Below are 18,371 nucleotides of genomic sequence, written 5' to 3' on the forward strand. Positions count from 1 at the left end.
AGGCAAATGCCCTACTCACTATACTTAACTTCAACCCCATAATCAGTTGAATATTTTGTTTTTAATTGTTTTTTTGTTTTTTGTTCTTTTTTTTGGGGGGGGGCACATCTGTTTGATGCTCAGGGGTTACTCCTGGCTAAGCTCTCAGAAATTGCCCCTGGCTTAGGGGACCATATGGGATGCTGGGGGATGGAACTGCAGTCCTTCCTTGGCTAGCGCTTGCAAGGCTGACACCTTACCTCTAGTGCCACCTCGCTGGCCCCTGTTTTTAATTTTTAAATTTTGGGGTTACACCTTGTTATGCTCAAGAGTTACTCCGGCAGTGTTGGGAAACCATTTGTAGTGTAAAACTAGCATCCTAACCACTGTTCTATCTTTCTGGCCCCATAAGCACTTCTATTGCAGTAGTGTTAAATGTACTTTTTGGGGGGGCCATACCCAGCGGTGCTCAGGGGTTACTCCTGGCTCTGTGCTCAGAAATAGCTCCTGGCAGGCACGGGGAACTATATGGGACACCGGGATTCAAACCAACCACCTTTGGTCCTAGATCAGCTGCTTGCAAGGCAAACGCCGCTGTGCTATCTCTCCAGGCCCAGTGTTAAATGTACTTAATGTCACATTATTGTGTGAAAAATGACCAGAACTTCATCATCTGGTCTAACTGAAGTTCTGTTCTCAAAGGGGATATTCCTTGCTCTCCTATTCTTTATATTTCTATAAGGTCTAACCAGTCTATGGAATCTCATGAGTGAAATCATACTCATCTGTCCTTTTGTGACTGGCCAAGTAAACCAGTATCTTAAAACAATGTCTTTGGAATTTGTTCATGTTAACTCTTTAAGGTTGGCCAATATTCTGTATGCATTTATCACATTCCACCCCATTCAATGCTGATGGGTATCAGGGTGGCTGCCACCTCTTTGTAACTTTGAATAATGCTAAAGTGTAGACCATGAACCCAACAACAACAGTGCTGATTCTAAACTGGAGAGATAGTACCAGGATTAAGACTCTTGCCTTGCATGTGGTGACTTGGGTTCAATCCCCAGCACCACATATGATTCCCTCGAGCACTACCTGGAGTAATCTGAGTGCAAATCTAGGAGTAAACCCAAGCACAGCTGGGTGTGGCACTAAACCAAAAAAGAAAAAAAAAAGCCAACAACCAGAGTCTGTTGGGTTTTTTTTTTTTTGGGGGGGGGCATTATCTCAAAAATCAATATTGCTATTTTTTGGAGGGGCCACACTCAGTGGTTCCAGGGTTTACTCCTGGCTCTGTGCTCAGAAACTTCTCCTGGCAGGTTCGAGGGAACCATATGGGATTCTGGGGATCGAACCAGGTCTGTCCCAGGTCAGTCATGTGCAAGGCAAATGCCCTATCACTGTGCTATCACTCTGGCCCAGCACAATATTGCTATATTAATGAAATATTTGCTTTTCACATATAGGTAGTCCTGAAGCAAAAAAGGTATACCTAACCAAACAAAATAAGAAACTTTTTAAGTTGTGTGGTTTTTTCTTAATCAGAAATGAAAAAATGTATACATATATTCCAGTTATATATATATATATATGTTGCTGTTTTATATATATAGAAAGAGAGTTGTTGTTATATCCATAGTCTTCTTTAAGAAATAGCTGCCAATACTGTCAAAAGTATCTTTCATCTAAGACTCCAAATTTCCTGCTCCTCTGACAGGTGTGTACGTGTGTATGAGGGGTGTGGGGTGGGTCACAATTGTCAAAACTAAACTCACCTTCCTGAAGGGCAAAATGTGAAAGAGCTGAGTGCCCCCACCCTTGCCAGTGGGGCATAAGCACTCCCATTCCCAATACCAAGCCTCTCTCCCATCCCATGTCCATATTCCCTACGTGATGCCATGGGAGGCAACCACCCACGACCTGAGATGTTTTTATTCTGTGTAGCTGGAAAAGTGAAATGTGCAGAGACGAATGTGGAGAACAGAAGTCAATGTAATAGTTCTGATTTCAGGTGAAAGAAGTTAGCAGACAGCAAACTACTCTGGCCTGGGATTAAATGTGATCTCCCAACATCCTTCAACTGTTTCTGGATCAATAGTGCCTGGCCTTAGACAGGTAGACACACTTCCCTTTGTTAAGACAAAGACAAAGGGTCCTGGGAAACCTGCTTTCCCTGCCCTTTTAGCAAAGACTAATTAAGGCACACACACTCAGTTGCCACTCTGCCAATGTGTTTGCTTTCTGTTCATCTGCAATAACTGTTGCCAGGCTCAGTTCTGGCCATTGTTAATCAGCAGGTTGACCAGAGGTTGAGAAGGAGAACGTGATATCAGGAGTGCTTATGACAGGCTCAAGAGACCACTGAAGTTAGAGAACAGAGGATGCTTACAAAAGAATTCTAGTAAAGACAGACACCTCCTTGCATGATGGCATAGCAACCTCTCTCGTCCTCTACTGACTTTTTTTGTGGGGATGAACTACGCCCAATGGTGCTCAGGAGTTAGTCCTGGCAGGTTCAAAAGACCAAATGGGATGCTGAGGATCAAATCAGATTGGCCGTGCACAAAGCAAATGCCCTACCCACTGTGTTATCCCCTCTCCATCTCACCCAGACACTTTCAAATCAGTCCTAATTAATTGTCTTTCTAGTTCTATAGTTCTTCCTTTCTAAAGTGACTCAGGGTGATTAGCTATGTTCCAAAATTACAATCGCTAACATCTGTTACTTGCTATTTACTATTTCCTTTAAAAAAGCACATCCATTTCTGGACTCTAAGTTTGTTTAAAATATAATGGAAGGGACCGGAGCAATAGCACAATGGTAGGGTGTTTGCTGAGCACATAGCCAGAAGTAACCCCTGAATGTCACCGGATGTAGCCTAAAATCAAAAACAAAAACCCAACATATATATACTTGGGGAACATTGGTGGAGAGAGATGGACACTGATGTGGAATTGGCCCTGATTCATTGTATGTATGAAACCCAACTATGAAGGACTTTGTAAATCACAGTGGTTTCAATAAATTAAATATATATATTTAATTATATATATAATATATATATAAATATAACTGGATCTGAACATAGTTGATTTTCTTCTCTACCTATTTTATTGTAAGCATTTCTTTAAAACCACTTGGAAAGGAACCTTTGACTTTGCTTGGTACCCACTGGAACAGAGTCTCAAGACTCTGTTGATTTTTCTTTATTTTTCTTTTTGTCACATCTTATGGTGCTCAGGGCTAAATTGTGGCTGTATGCTCAGGGATCGCGTCAGGAAGCTCTTGGAGACATAAAAGTGTGAGAGATAGAACTCGAGTTAGTTGCTTACAAAGCAATGCTTTAGCCACTGTACTATGTATCAAGCCCCAAGAACACTTATTTTCCAGGACTTCTGAGCACTGCAAAAAGGTTCCAAACACTCAAGTCATCAATCTTTTCATCCATTTCTTGAAAACTGGGGTGAAAGTAATGTTGAATCTATAGGGACAATGGAAGATTTGATACTTTGGATAAATCATTGGGCTTTGGAACAAGCATATTAGACTTTATTTAGAACCAATTTACAACCTAATTTTCCCCTCTCAGGTTTTGGGGCCGGGGCCTCATCGTTCCACTTGTGGAGAAATACCTACACTCCAAGCTGCCAAGGAGGTTCAGGTACAAGAACTGGTGTGCAAATATCTATACTTATTAGTCATTCTCCAAATATTGCCTGCCACTATTTTCATCATTTATCTACCCTAGGGAAAGGAAATACAACTATTTTGGGGAATGTGATCTAGACCAGGAGTGCTGCTGTATTTGCTACACTAAAGTAAATACTGCACGAAGCCTCCTTGGGCTCTCAAACTCAATGTCAACATTATCACTGAGAAGATAATCATGTAGAAAAAGGCTTCTGTGGAATTCTCTAACAATTCCTGTGTTCCCTTTTATATCTTAAGTCCTGTTAGTTGATGGATCTGAACATTGATCTTGACTGTTCCTCCACAGTTACCTCATTCAGCATAAGAGGTCTGACAGATTTGGGTTTTGTGTTTGTGCTTGCCCTGAAAGCAGGAGGGAGGCTGCTCGAAGCTCGAAGCCACAGGAGGAATAAAAAATCATGCCCCTCTGTGAATCTCCAAGGACCTCCCTCTCTCCCTTCCTTTTTTGCCTTTTTGGGCCACATTAGACAGTGCTTAGGAGTTATTCTTGGTTTTGTGCTCAGGTATCTCTCCAGGCAGGCTCCAGGGATCATATAGGATGCCAGAGATAAAATTCGGGTCAGCTGCATGCAAGGCAAATGCCTTCTCCACTGAGATACAGCTTTGGCCCCAAAACACTGGCCATTTTTTTTTTTTACGGACCACACCCGTTTGATGCTCAGGGGTTACTCCTGGCTAAGCGCTCAGAAATTGCCCCGGGCTTGGGGGGACCATATGGGATGCCGGGGGATCAAACAGTGGTCCTTCCTTGGCTAGCGCTTGCAAGGCAGACACCTTACCTCTAGCGCCACCTCGCCGGCCCCACACTGGCCATTTTTTATAAGTCACAATGGCCGGACAGTTTAAACATTCCAGCCTTTATATTTTTCTGCAGACAAGGTCTTTTTGAATTGCAATACATCACAAACATTTAATTTTTCAAAGTCTATTCAGAAGGCAGCCAGCTCATGAGGTTCTATTAATCAGAAAAGGCAGTTCTGCAGATTCCCGGATCTTGGTGGTAGTCCATGAGAGGCCCTAATCATGATTTATGTATCCACAGTGCTGGGGCCCAGCCTCAGCAAGCTCCCACTTGGCCTTCCAGGTTCTCTCTCGGGGCAAGCTGGGTTTAAAGTCCCTCAGCACAGGCAAAGGGGCCAATATATGCAAGGCACAGGGGAGCCTAAAAAAGCAGGATTTCTATGCGAAATTAATACAGCCATGCTAATTTTAACTTAATCAAAAGGATGAGCTTCATGTGAACATTAGCAAAATAATACATACATATTAAATGAAAAGTTATAAGTCAAAGGGGGTCTTGGGAGGGAATCTAGCTGAGAGGCTTCTGACATTGGCTTCAACAATTATTATTTTATATATGACACTTAATACAAAGGGTATATTTATCTTTGGTGCTAGGCACAATAATTACTTAACGCCTCTTATTCTGCAGGGTCTTCCAGAGGCCGTGAGTATTATCGATGCTAACACAGTTTGGATTAGAAAATGCAGTTTAGGGGGCCAGAGAGATAGTACAGCAACATTTGCCTTGCAAGCAGCCGACCCAGGACCTAAGGTGGTTGGTTCAAATCCCGGCATCCCATATGGTCCCCTGTGCCTGCCAGGAGCTATTTCTGAGCAGATAGCCAGGAGTAACCCCTGAGCACCACCAGGTGTGGCCCAAAAACTATGCTCAGGGGCCGGTGAGGTGGTGCTAGAGGTAAGGTGTCTGCTTTGCAAGTGCTAGCCAAGGAAGGATCGCGGTTCGATCCCCCGGTGTCCCATATCGTCCCCACAAGCCAGGGGCAATTTCTGAGCGCTTAGCCAGGAGTAACCCCTGAGCATCAAATGGGTGTGGCCAAAAATAAACAAAAACAATCAAACAAACAAACTATGCTCAGTTGTTTCACACTAACTCAAATTGGGGTCCTCAGTCCAGGCCCCCAGACCTTTCGCAGCTTTCAGGAAAACGCCATTTAAGGACTGGAAAGAGAGCACAGTGGAAGGGCATTAGCCTTGCATGTGGTCAACCCAGGAAGGACACCAGTTTGATTCCCGGCTTCCCATATGGTCCCTGAGCCTGCCCGGAGCAATTTCTGAGCACAGAACCAGGAATAATCCCTGAGTGTTACCGGTATGACCCAAACAAACAAACAAACAAACACACAAACAAACAAAAAATCCTCCTCCCCAAAAATGTCGTTTGCCTGAGACAGGCAAATCTCAAACTCCTGGGTTCTGACCTCCAGAACCTCCATCCAGACTCTGGGTAATGCTGATATAGGGTTCCAGGCCTTTAGACTCTATCATACCTAACGTGATAGTATGCAAAATTATGACATTTTCAGAGAAATAGATCCAAAGCCTTCACTAGAGATCCGATTTACAAAGCTTGAAAGAAGCCTAGAGAGAGAGAGTACAGCAGGTATAAGTTCTGAGCAGTGCTGAGTGTGGCCTCCAAAGAAAACAAAACAAAGAATCAAAAACCTTGAACGGTGGGGGCTGGAGAGATTGGTATGGAGGTAAGGCATTTGCCTTTCATGCAGAAGGATGGTGGTTCGAATCCCGACATCCCATATGGTCCCCTGCCAGGAGCAAATTTTTGAGTGAAGAGCCAGGAGTAACCCCTGAGCACTGCTGGGTGTAACCCCAAAACAAAAGCAAAAATAACCTTTAATGGAATGTAGACTGGAGCAGTGCTTTGCTGACAGAGTTCTGGGCAGCAAATGGTTTTCTAAACACTGCAGAAAATGTGACCCAAAACAAACAAACAAATAAAACTAACAAGGGAGACCCTCACAGTGGCAAAACTGAGCCCAATGCTCTTTCCTATTTCCACACTGGTCAAAGAGCATATCACAAAACCAAAACATAGACAAAATGCTTTTTTTGGTATGTTTGCCATACCTGCAGTGTTCAGGATTTACTCATGGCTCTGCACCCAAAGAACACTCTTGATAAGGCTCTGGAGATCATATTGGTCTCCAGTCATATGCAAGGCAAGTGCCTATCTGCTGTGCTATCTCTCTAGATCCTGGTTCCTATTTATGTAAATTAAAATTTTATTAAAACCAGGGCTCGAATTAGGCTGAAGTAAATAAGATAGAGTAGAGTCTGCTGTTATTTAAAATTCTGGCATTTTGTTCTTTAATTTTCTACTAAAAATAGAGCCCATTAAAATATTTGTATCTTGATGTCTACATTTTTTTTTTTTTTTTTTTTTTTGGTTTTTGGGCCACACCCGGTAACGCTCAGGGGTTACTCCTGGCTATGTGCTCAGAAGTTGCTCCTGGCTTGGGGGACCATATGGGACACCGGGGGATTGAACCACGGTCCGTCCAAGGCTAGCGCAGGCAAGGCAGGCACCTTACCTTTAGCGCCACCGCCCGGCCCCTGATGTCTACATTTTTTGGCAGCCCTTTCAATTTGACTCCCAAGAGGAATACCTAGTTCTGCTTTTGGTCCTTTGTACTAGTTTCTAGAGCAGGAGGTGCCCAGATCTCAATCTTAGGAAACCCAAGAATCCTGCCAGCAGGAATTAGTGTGCAAGGTTTCAAGAGTGGGCTGAATCTGTCTTGGATCTCTCCATAAATTCAAAGAGAACATTTGACATTAATGTCTAGAGGTGATATTGAGATCTGATAAGCATTAAATATCAGGTAGATCAAAAGTTCAAATAGCTAAAGGCTGGGTGGTAGCATAGAGATTAAGGTATAAATTCAATGCTGATTTGAATCTCATTATCACATGATTCCCCAAGCACCAGTAAGTGTGACCCTGTTAGAGTTTCTGGCACCACAGGGCCTGAGCAACACCCCATCCTCAGGTCCCAGCACCAAACTCCTACCTGGTTATCCAAGAATTACCAAGAGTGGTCCTCAACTTTACTTGGGAAATTAAAACAAGCAAACAAACAAACAAAAACAAATGAAGGTCTCACTTTCTGAAGCTTTTCAAGCAGCATTTAAAACGCTATATTGATTTCCAGGGTTGTTTGGTTTGGGTTCTGTCTAAATAAGCAAGAAGGGAAGTATAAAGAAAAAGGAATTCCAGGGCTCCAGGGCACCCACACTGGACAATGAGGGGGAAACAGGCCTCACCTTGAAAGAGCATTGTCTGGCTGAAGTCACTGCGCATGTCATTCCGACACACAGCCTGGACGCGGAACAGGTAAAGGCTATCAGGTGAGACATGGCTAATGGTGGCTTTCTGCGGGTGAAGAAAGAGGAAGCGGTGAGTTTGATGGCTGATACATACATCAAGGCAAACCTAGATATGACAGGTTTCTGGAACCTTAGTAACATCTGACAGTCTCCCCGCCTCCCATAAAAGGGCTTACCTTGAAAAAGAAAAATATGCAGAAATAACCTTGATCATATCACTGGACAAGAGAAGAGAATGAACAAAACAAAACAAATATTCTTGACCCTGTCTTGGCCCATGTCTTCTCTATATTCACCACGTTGGACCTTATTTCCTAACGACTTTTCCTTGAAAAGCTTGTTTATTTACAAAGTTTCTGAAACTTTTAAGTACATTAATTTCCAGATGTAGGCAGTTACGAGTCTAATAATGAACTCTCTGCATGCCTGATTCTTTGCAACATAAAATCCTCCCTGTACCCTGGGTGCTGTGGAGCATGATCTGGGGCCACCTGGCTAGCAGCCAAGTGAGATGAACTCCAGCCTGGACACAAACATACTCCCTAGCTGTGTGATTTCATGCTAGTTGCTCAATGTCTTTCAGCTTCTGCTCACTTCAGCTCTAAAATCGAGGATGGAGTGAGAGAAGTAGCTAACCTAGGTCAGAAAAGCCTCATTCACAGGCAGCCCACCATCTTGCAACAGGAACTCTATGAGTGAAATATAGCGATAGACAGGTTGTAGCCAACCAGCCAAATCTGGCCCTCTGTCTGTTTTTATAAATAAAGTTTTATTAGGTGATATTCTTGCCCACCCACCACCATATTGTTTAGAGGTTTTGCTCTAAAGTGGTAAGTTTGATTCGTCACAATTAGTGACCTTAGTAAAAAGCCTGAAATCCTAATGATTTGGCCCTGTCTAGAAAGAGTCCACCATCCCTAGTCAAATGGTCGTCGGCCTCATCCAGATATTCATTCCTCCCTGCTTGAGACCAAGAACCTTTCAAAATGAGAAAATGGAGAAGCACTAACAAGCAGCAGTTGCTTGCTGAAGAGACAACAAAAGCCACTGATTTTAAAAAAAACTTCCTAATGGATGGCGTGTCTTGTCATTGAAATATTTGTTCACGGCCAAGGATAGGAAGCAGCTCAGTGTGTTTGAACCCAGCAGGTTTTCCCTATGTCACTACTAAAAACTTCTGTGCAGTTATTATGAGGTTATTATATTACAACTACTGTTCTTACCAGGAAGAATGGCTTCCTGGTGAGGGCTGAAGGCTGGGGCCATGTCATTTAACTCTTCACCACATCACTGAGCTCTTTTGTAATGGGTGGGGGAAATCTCATGTGCCCTTACCCCACAGGTTTGGCCTAATGACATAGCAGGTATATGGGCTGCTGGAAAAGGCAGGCAAATATGATGTTCTGTTTAGATCTCTGGCTGCAAGTTAAGAGAACTAAGTCAGCACTCCTGACTTCTTGAGGAATTAAGAAAATTAATTTTGTGTGTCCCCAAAGAAAATAACCAACCCTAAAAAATTCGTATACAACAGAACTTGCTGTCAAAGCATGTTTTTCTCTTCATCTCTCTCTCTCTTCAGAAACTAATTTATGCCTCATTCTTTAAACCTCTGACCCCATCTTCTGTTTCAAGTAAAATCTTCCCTCCATCTAGGCAGGGATTTATTAGAATTCGCTGCAAGCCGGTATCTATTCATCTTTGCATGTTTAATTATTTTCCACTTAGAACAAGAGATTGCCTAAGCGTCTAGATCGTTTCTGCTGATTAATGCAAGCCATCCTTTCTTCAGAAAGAGGAAAAATCCCTTATGGACTTCCAGTAGGGACAAGAGAAAGGTGGAAATACATCATAACCTTGGGTGCCTTTCAAAAGCCGCCTCTCTGATTTCACGAAGCTCATCATTCCCTAAAGTGGCGCAGATAACAATGTCTAGTGGGGAAATTGAACATATAAATGGAAATGAAGTAAAAGAACCTTCATCTAAAGGAAGAGGAAAAATATTATCTTATAAATGATTGAATGGGCCTAGGGAACTCTGCTAAAAGAAAGAAAGGGATAACCACGGTTAGGAATTCCACTATAAATATAGTTTATAGTACTCCTGTACCTCTCAAGTGCATGGACAATCTTGGCCTCGTTTTTTCAAAAGTCTGCCTGTGATGAACAATAAACACAAAGCTTTCGAACCCCAAACTGTCACTTTGAGCTTCTGTGAAATGACTGAGACTGGCGAATGGGAAGAGTTTGCGTTTCGAGGGGAAGAGGTTGGCTTCTGCAAATGTGGTTCTCAACGACCTTGTTGGGGTTGACCACTAAACATGTGGGAAAATCTGAGATGGAGCATGAAGCAGATTTATATGCAAAGCTGAAAGGAAAGTCTTACACTGCAGCATGAGGATGGTGAGGTAGCATGGCCAATGGAGGAGTCCTATAAGAAGAGAGCATGTGAGGCAGATCTCACATAGGCTTTGTGGATGCTCGCATAAAAAGATGATGGGCGGGCCCGGAGAGATAGCACAGTGGCGTTTGCCTTGCAAGCAGCCGATCCAGGACCAAAAGTGGTTGGTTCGAATCTCGGTGTCCCATATGGTCCCCCGTGCCTGCCAGGAGCTATTTCTGAGCAGACAGCCAGGAGTAACCCCTGAGCAACGCCGGGTGTGGCCCAAAAACCAAAAACAAACAAACAAAAAAGATGATGGCATGACAGTGGAAAAAGAAAAGGCAAAAACTGAATAAACAAGCAGCATAAATAGTGCTGATTAAGAGCCAGGACACAACTTACCTCTAATTATAATAACCATATTATATGATTTAAGGAAGGCTAGTTATTATTTTAGTGGGGAAAGAAAAAAACCATTTTGAAAGGTCTGCTTATAAACAAAAATTCCATTTCCTGATGGTGTGGCTGCATTAGGGTGAGATGGGGTATTGAGACAGGGTTACAAAACACACTACATGTTATCTAGAGCACTGTCACCGAAACTTGGGGCGACATAAAGCAGGGCCCACAAGAGACACAGGGTGCTTTTACCAAGTCTTTATCGCTGTCCTTGGTAAATGTTTTCTCCTTCTCATCCTCATTCTTGGTCCAGCTGTAGGAGATCATGTAGTTCATGATAGGGGGGTGATAGATGGTCTCAGGCTGGCTCCAGGAGACCTGTAGTGCTGTCTGGTTCAAGGGTTGCACTTTCATATGGATGGGTGGAGAGCTGCAAACTGAACACATACAAGACCAGTTCAGTAGGGTTTAGAACAATACACATGCACGAATATCTACTCCTGTGCTCCCAGAGTCCAACCCTGAGAAGGCAGAAGCTTGTAGTACAGGAAAATCCATACTCCCTTCATATAGATCTTCCTTCTGTTAACCTTCACCAATCTTCACCTACACACACACCCACACACATAAATTTTTCTTGCTAAGTCACTGAAAGGAAAGTGCAGATATTTTTTTATTATTTTTAAGGCCACCCCTGACAGTTCTGCAGGGGTCACACAGTGACAGAATTGAATTTGGGCCTCCACATGATGTAAAACATGTATTCTAGCCCCTTGAGAAATTTCCCAGCCCAACTTGCAGATTAACATTCTATCCCCAAATTCTGTTGCCTATACCACGTGAGAGATGGGGCATCTTGCTGTTAAATTAAAATGGACTGAAGGCATCTCCATTCAGATGTTGAACCCTGGTCCCAGTGTCAGGGAGTTTGGAAACAAGGTCTGTGTGCTGATCTAGAACACAGTTAAGGGTTACTATCAGGTCAGTCTGTCACTAGGACATTCTGAGCCTCCCAGCAAGTAAGCTCTCACGTTGTTTAAATATAAATTAAAGAGTTCTAGTGTTGGTATGGTGAGGCCTTTCTCAGCTAGGCCTGGCACCTGTAGCCCCTTTGGGTATGTAGGTTGCAGGGTAATGGCGGAAAAATGGTCTCTCAGTCAATCAGATGAAGTTTCAGAAAAATTCCAGCTTTATTATAAGGCCCTAACTGCCATGTGCCACATGGCTTCTAAGCTAAGCTCTTTCCTGCTGCTCTATGATCCTTCCTGCCTCTGCTTCCTTGCTGCCTGCCTTCTCTCTCTAACTCTCCTCCTTTTCCCCTCTCTTCTCCAGGCAGATTCCTCTACCTGCCCATTCCAGGTGTGGTGGTTCTGATCATTCAGATGCGATAAAGAGGAAGTTGGGAGTGGATACCCACACTCTCCTTTAGTGGCTATGGCTTTAGCCCCCCACCCCATGAGGTATACAGTCCAGAATCTCATTTCTCCACTTCTCATAGGCTGCTGTCCAATCAGACAGTGCTCTGGTCTGGGATAGCTGCTCTGTATGAGTGGTAACAGCATCTGTGGCCTCAACAGACTATGTGCCGGGAACATTCAACTTTTAGACTAGGATAGCTTAAAAGCTGAGACCCATGATTCTGATAAGAAGACACAGACCCAACGAAGGGAGGTATCTGGAAGCTGGCATTGCTTGCCTGAAAGAGTTGGGTAAAATGGAGCATAGGAAACAGGTATTCATTCCCCTGTCACACATACACGGGACAGGGGGATTTGACTCAGGAATTGTCTCTTGAGGGAGGTGAATTGGTATGAGAAATAGCAGGTGAGAGGGCAGTATTTGGGATGAAATGACAGATTTCAGTATTTGGGATGAAAGACAGAAAGGGACAGAAGGTAAGGGGCCACAGAAGAAGGAGGGGGCACTGATGGGGGTGCAAATGGAAGCCAGTGGAAGTTGCATCTTAGTTCTGAGGATCCAGGCAAGTGGTGTATATATGGGGGTGGGGGGTATGCATGTGTTGACCAGAATAAGGACAGGAAGTAGAAAAGGGCATGTAAGGCATCTGCTTTAAATATGGCCAACCTGGTTTTGTTGTTGTTTTTTTTTGTTTTGTTTTGTTTTGTTTTTGGGTCACAGCAGAGCTCAGGAGTTACTTCTGGCTCTGCACTCAGAAATCACTCCTGGCTGGCTCAGGAAACCATCTGGGGTGCTGGGATTCAAACCACCGTCCATCCTGGGTCAGCTATGTGCAAGGCTAATGACCTGCTGCTGTGCTATTTCTCTGGCCCCCAATTTAGTTTGAATTTCTGGCACTCCCTATAGTTCCCTGATCCCAACCAAGGGTAATCCCTAAGTGCAAAGAGAGGGGTAAGCCCCAAGCATTGCCAAATGTGGACAGCCCCCCAAAAGGGGTATAGATCACAGAAGAGTCAGAGGTCAAACTAGAGTCTTCTCATGTACTGGATGAGGCATAGGGGGAAGAAACAGGGAGGTCTGCAGAAGAGGCTTCGAGGTGGAGGAAAGTGAGAGGCACTGCAGGAGGCCAGGGAGCACCTGGCTTGAAAACTGCCACACCCACACAGTGCCCAAACCACCTGGCAAGAGGCCCATCATGCCTCAGAACCTCTAGGAGTCCCAACTCCAGCCCTAGGGAGCTGGTGGTGGCTCTCTGCCCAAAGAGCACGGAGCCAGCTGCAGGACCCGCCTGCTGGAAAAAAAGCAGAGATTGGTTTTGACAGGGTGACATCCTTTTGCACTTCAACTGCCAAACCGCGCTTCAGTGGGAGAGACTGGCTTTTTGAGACAGGAGGAAGGGATAAATTAATGAGGCATCCCCACTGCCCGGGAGGCATCGTGCTGCCTCCTACACAGATGCCACCAGAATGAGTGGGGTACATCAAACAAAGAAAGAGGATGCCACGGAAAAGAAGAGGGGAGTGACAGGGTGTGGGCACCAGGTGGCGCTAACGTACCACGTTTAAATATGCTAAATATCTGTCTTGTTGCTTAATTTTGTGTGTGTGTGTGTGTGTGTGTGTGTGTGTGTGTGTGTGTGTGTGTTAGATAGATAGAGAGAGAGAGAGAGAGAGAGAGAGAGAGAGAGAGACAGAGAGAGAGAGACAGAGACAGAGAGACAGAGAGAGAGACAGAGACAGACAGAGACAGACAGAGAGATGGGTATGGTGAAGAATTTATACCCCTATTTTTCAAATACCAAAATAAACTCCAAAAAATTATATATAGAACAGTTATCCTTTCGATGATGGCCATGTTTGAGTTCCTGGCTTCAAAAATCTTCTCTCACCTCCTACCACATACTGATATGTGGTTTCTAAAGCCATAGACTCCAGCATCAATTAGTGGTGAGTTTTATGGGGAAGCACAGCTCTAAGAGTTACATCACAACCGCGCAAATAATTCTCTCACCCACACGCGGATGCATCCACTCTTATTTATTCTTTTCCTTTACTGATTAAGATGATTCATATGAAGGTTTTTAAAAAAGGAAACCTAAGTAATATAAAAATGTAAGAAGAAAGTTCTTAAAAATAAAGCAAATCTGACTAGAGAGACAGTGAAGCAGGTAAGGTTCTTGCCTTGTTTGCACCCACCTGGATTTGATCCCTGGTATTATTATATGGTACCTGGGGCCCCACCAGGAGTAATACCTGAGTACCGCTGGATTTCACCCCAAACCAAAAAATAAAAATGAGATAGATAAATAAGGCAAAAGGAAAACACAGAGTCAGAATTGACCATTGTTAACAACAGTATCTCTATGGACATGTAAAATCATACATACAAAGGGCCTAACAGATATGGGAAGATATAGGAAGTTATTCTGTGTGATAGCTGAATTTGTAGCTTTATGTTCTAATCATTAAGTCACAGCAATATTTTCTTAGGCATCTGTTCTCACCCCAACAGGCCCACCTGCTGAAATGATAATTCAGTAATGCAAACAGCCACACACCCATACTTGTGCCAAGCAACATCAGCCGTCACACAGATCCACATGGGATTTTAAATAACCTGCACAGGGGCCGGAGAGATAGCATGGAGGTAAGGCATTTGCCTTGCATGCAGAAGGACAGTGGTTCAAATCCCAGCATCCCCTATGGTCTCGTGAGCCTGCCAGGAGCAATTTCTGAGCATAGAGCCAGGAGTAACCCCTGAGCGCCGCTGGGTGTGACCCAAAATCCCCCCAAATAAAAATGACCTGCACAGTTGGAATTCCAAGTGGGGTCTGCATCCCTAAGGGACAGAGGTTCCCCTTTGCACACTAAGAGCAAGCAAGTTACCCACCATACCCCCACCATAAACCTTTCCAAACCCCTTCACTGTATGTAGCCTAGCCTACTGCCATCACTATGGACCCTCTCTTCAGACCAGGTGAATGGCCATTCTCTGTAGCCAGTACCAGGAGCACTGTAGCAGTGTAGCAGGAGTCAAACACCCTTTGCCAGTAGCTATGACAGCTGTGATAAAACTGACAGGCTGTTTGTCAGCACCCTTGCTACATCCTTTTGTGCCAAACTGAAATCTTTAACCAAACCAGACAGGCCCCACTCAGTTTTATAAGAAAACATCTTCAGGGAGGTGTTCCTGATATCAGCTTTCCCTTCTCAGGAGAATGACTTCCTTCTCTCAGAATCTGATTGCTTTTCACAAGCACCTCCTAAGATGTTTCTTGAAGGCTCTGTGGATAACTGCCTTCATCCTGAACCTCCTTTTTTTTTTTTTTTTTTTTTTTTTTTGGTTCACACCTGGCAGCACTCAGGGGTTACTCCTGGCTCTCTATGCTCAGAAATCGCCCCTGGCAGGCACAGGGGACCATATGGGACGCCGGGATTCGAACCACCGACCTACTGCATGAAAGGCAAACGCCTTACCTCCATGCTATCTCTCCGGCCCCAGAGAAGTGACTCACTTTGTGTGTGTGTGTGTGTGTGTGTGTGTGTGTGTGTGTGTGTGTGTGTGTGTGTGTGGTTTTTTGGGCTACACCCGTTTGATGCTCAGGGGTTACTCCTGGCTAAGCGCTCAGAAATTGCCCCTGGCTTGAGGGGGACCATATGGGACGCTGGAAAATTGAACCAAAGTCGCGATCTTTCCTTGGCTAGCGCTTGCAAGGCAGACACCTTACCTCTAGCGTCACCTCACCGGCCCCCTGAACCTCCTTTAAATTACCATCCAAGTCACTGTTAAAAGTAGATATTGGGAGCCCTTTGATTCTAAGTCGCCATCCAGGTTATTTTCTCAGCGATTTCACTAGAAAATAGTAGGTTTTCCTCCTGCATCACTCCAACCCCTCAAGCCTCTTCATTTGAACTGTTAGAGAAGCTAATGTGCTGCCCAGTCTAAAGTCAGTTACTTTACATAATTATTTGGACTTGGGATCCTTTCTGCCATCACCTTCCTGTTCCAGTTCCAGCTTGCATTTAGTCAACACGGGCCCATTACTGATCATGAATGAAAGTGACTGTGCTGGGACCGAAAGGATGGCACAGCAGGTAGGACATTTACCTTGCATTCGGCTGACCCAGGTGTGAATTCTGAGTGCAAAACCAGGAGTAACCCTTGAGTGCCTCCAGATCTGGCCCCAAAACAAAACAAAACAAAGCAAAATGAAAGCAACTGTGCTTCCTGGGCCATCCTGGGCTGACTAGTGCTGATCTACAGAATCCAGACACCTGCAAAGAATTGATAAGTGTCATCATATCTCATCTAGGGACAGAGCTAGAGTAAGAGAGTGAGAGAAACAGAGAATCTCAACGTCTTAAAAGGAGAAGAAACCAGTCAAGTGGAACAGAGCTACAAGCCTTGCCTTGGACAGCTTATATGCTTGTTATTTCATTATCATCCCCAGCTCAGTACAGGAAGTTCTTTAGGGGAAATTTCCGAAGAAATGGCTTTGTGAAGGATCTTCCCTTTGGATGGGTTGTATGGGACTTTAAACCTGGAAGCATAGTCCTCAGGGGGGTCAATTCTCCTCCATCCCATGCTTACATAACTTTCAGAAAGAGAACTCTTCCTGGTGAAAATGCCATAATCTGCAAGGAGGAAGTCAAAGCAAGGACTCGAGCACAAGCATTCTTGGGATTTACAACATCAGAATAACATCTGGCTAGAACTGCTAGCTGCCAAGCACAAGTCAAAGGTCAGAGTCCATGTATCATCTTGGATAATGCACACATGCCTAACTGAATCCAAGAGTGGGCTCAGTAACTCTCCCTGTAAAAGATAAACGAGAATTCAGGCCCAGTGACTGAGTAGGACCACGAGCCCAATGGCAGAAAGAAAGGGTTTCTGAATTCTAGTCTGTCATGGTCTACTTACTGCGCATGAGTAACACAGTGGGGCTAGCAGGTTTGTTTTTCCCACTTCCGAGGTCTAGGCTCCAAGCAGCGAGTTGGCAACCAAAAAGGTCAGGAAGGTGAGAGGGTGCTAAAAAGTTAAAAACTATCACAGCAGGTGGCATGACACTGGATCTTTGGCAGGTAAACAGTCTTTTTAGAGAAACTTCCTTCCTGCTCCCTTTGCCCTCCATGCCTTCTCTGTAGTCAATGATAAATGAGGACCGGCTTTCTGGTCTAGACCATTTTCAGAGGAGCACACAAAGTCCTTTCAGATCCACTGTAATGAGCTGCATCCTCATCACTATGATCTCCCCTTGGAAAGGTAAACTAAGTTCACAGCCTACCATGCCCTCTTTGGGATATTGGAAATGCAGGTGAAGGGGCTAAAGCAGGCCCATCTCTAAGACCTGAAGATATGCTAAGTTAGTATGACTCACAAATGCCACTAAATCCTACCAGTCCTTGAGGCAGCTGGCTTTATCCTGACTTGGGAAAGGGGGGAAAATATAATTAAATATTCACTAATCTCTAAATTAAAATTCATCATTTTCTTTTATTTCAAATACTGGCAGCAAACCAGAGAAGTTCACACAAGTGATACCTCACCAATAGAAATCAAAGATATATTTCTGTTCGATTCAGTTTTTGCCAATAGCTGAAATTTTCTTTCCTTCATGGTCATTATTATTTCAAAATTAAAGTGGTTTATTAGAGAGGCTGCTAGATTTTTATAATTTAGTATCTTCATCAAGCACCAGACAAATTACTATTTTACAATTAAATTATTTTTTATAACGTGGGGATAAATGGTTTCCTTTGCAATCTATTTCACTTTATGTATCCAGAGGCATCTATGGCACTCGCCATATGGCTGAAAGGGTCTATGGTATCACAAAGGTTAAATACGCTGAGCCCTAAGGATGGTGTAATTACATGCTTTTAAGAATAAAATGTCAAAGAAATTCTATAAAAAAAGGTTTAGTAAAGGATTGGGACCTTGAATTGGTCTTAACAAGCACATCATTTGCCTTAACAAACACAAGTAGTCTGTTAGGAAATCTTAGAAAAAATCAGATGTTGGGCTGGAGAGATAGCACAGCAGTAGAGCATTTACCTTTGCAGTCAACCCTGGATGGAGTGTGGTTCGAATCCCTGCATCTCCAATGTTCCCCCAAGCAATTTCTGAACGAAGAGCCAGGAGTAACCCCTGTGTGCTGGTGGGTGTAACCCAAAAAAAAACCCTAAAAAATCAAATGTTGATTTTTTTTTCTTTTTTTTAAATGTTGATTTCTAACCCTTGTTTCTTGGCACATAATTCCAAAGTCTTTTCAGTTTCCTAAATGTTAAAAACAAGAAAAAACATTTTTTGTTCCAATAAAGGTGGTTCTGGGTGGGTT

The 18,371-nt window shown here is 43.8% G+C and overlaps 1 protein-coding gene across 2 annotated transcripts in view; it reads right to left on the reverse strand.

Moving 5' to 3' along the window:
• PTPRG (protein tyrosine phosphatase receptor type G) overlaps window positions 1-18,371 on the reverse strand; it is an 837,085-nt gene that overhangs the window by 108,460 nt on the left and 710,254 nt on the right. For both annotated transcript variants that reach the window (XM_049777272.1, XM_049777271.1), the window contains exons 9-10: window positions 10,868-11,052; window positions 7,774-7,882 (exon numbers count right to left, since the gene is read on the reverse strand). In XM_049777272.1, the coding sequence (XP_049633229.1) occupies window positions 7,774-7,882; window positions 10,868-11,052 (294 nt within the window). The remainder of the gene's footprint in view (window positions 1-7,773; window positions 7,883-10,867; window positions 11,053-18,371) is intronic.

This window comes from Suncus etruscus, chromosome 7 (assembly GCF_024139225.1).
Source record: "Suncus etruscus isolate mSunEtr1 chromosome 7, mSunEtr1.pri.cur, whole genome shotgun sequence".
Taxonomy (NCBI): Eukaryota; Metazoa; Chordata; class Mammalia; order Eulipotyphla; family Soricidae; genus Suncus; species Suncus etruscus.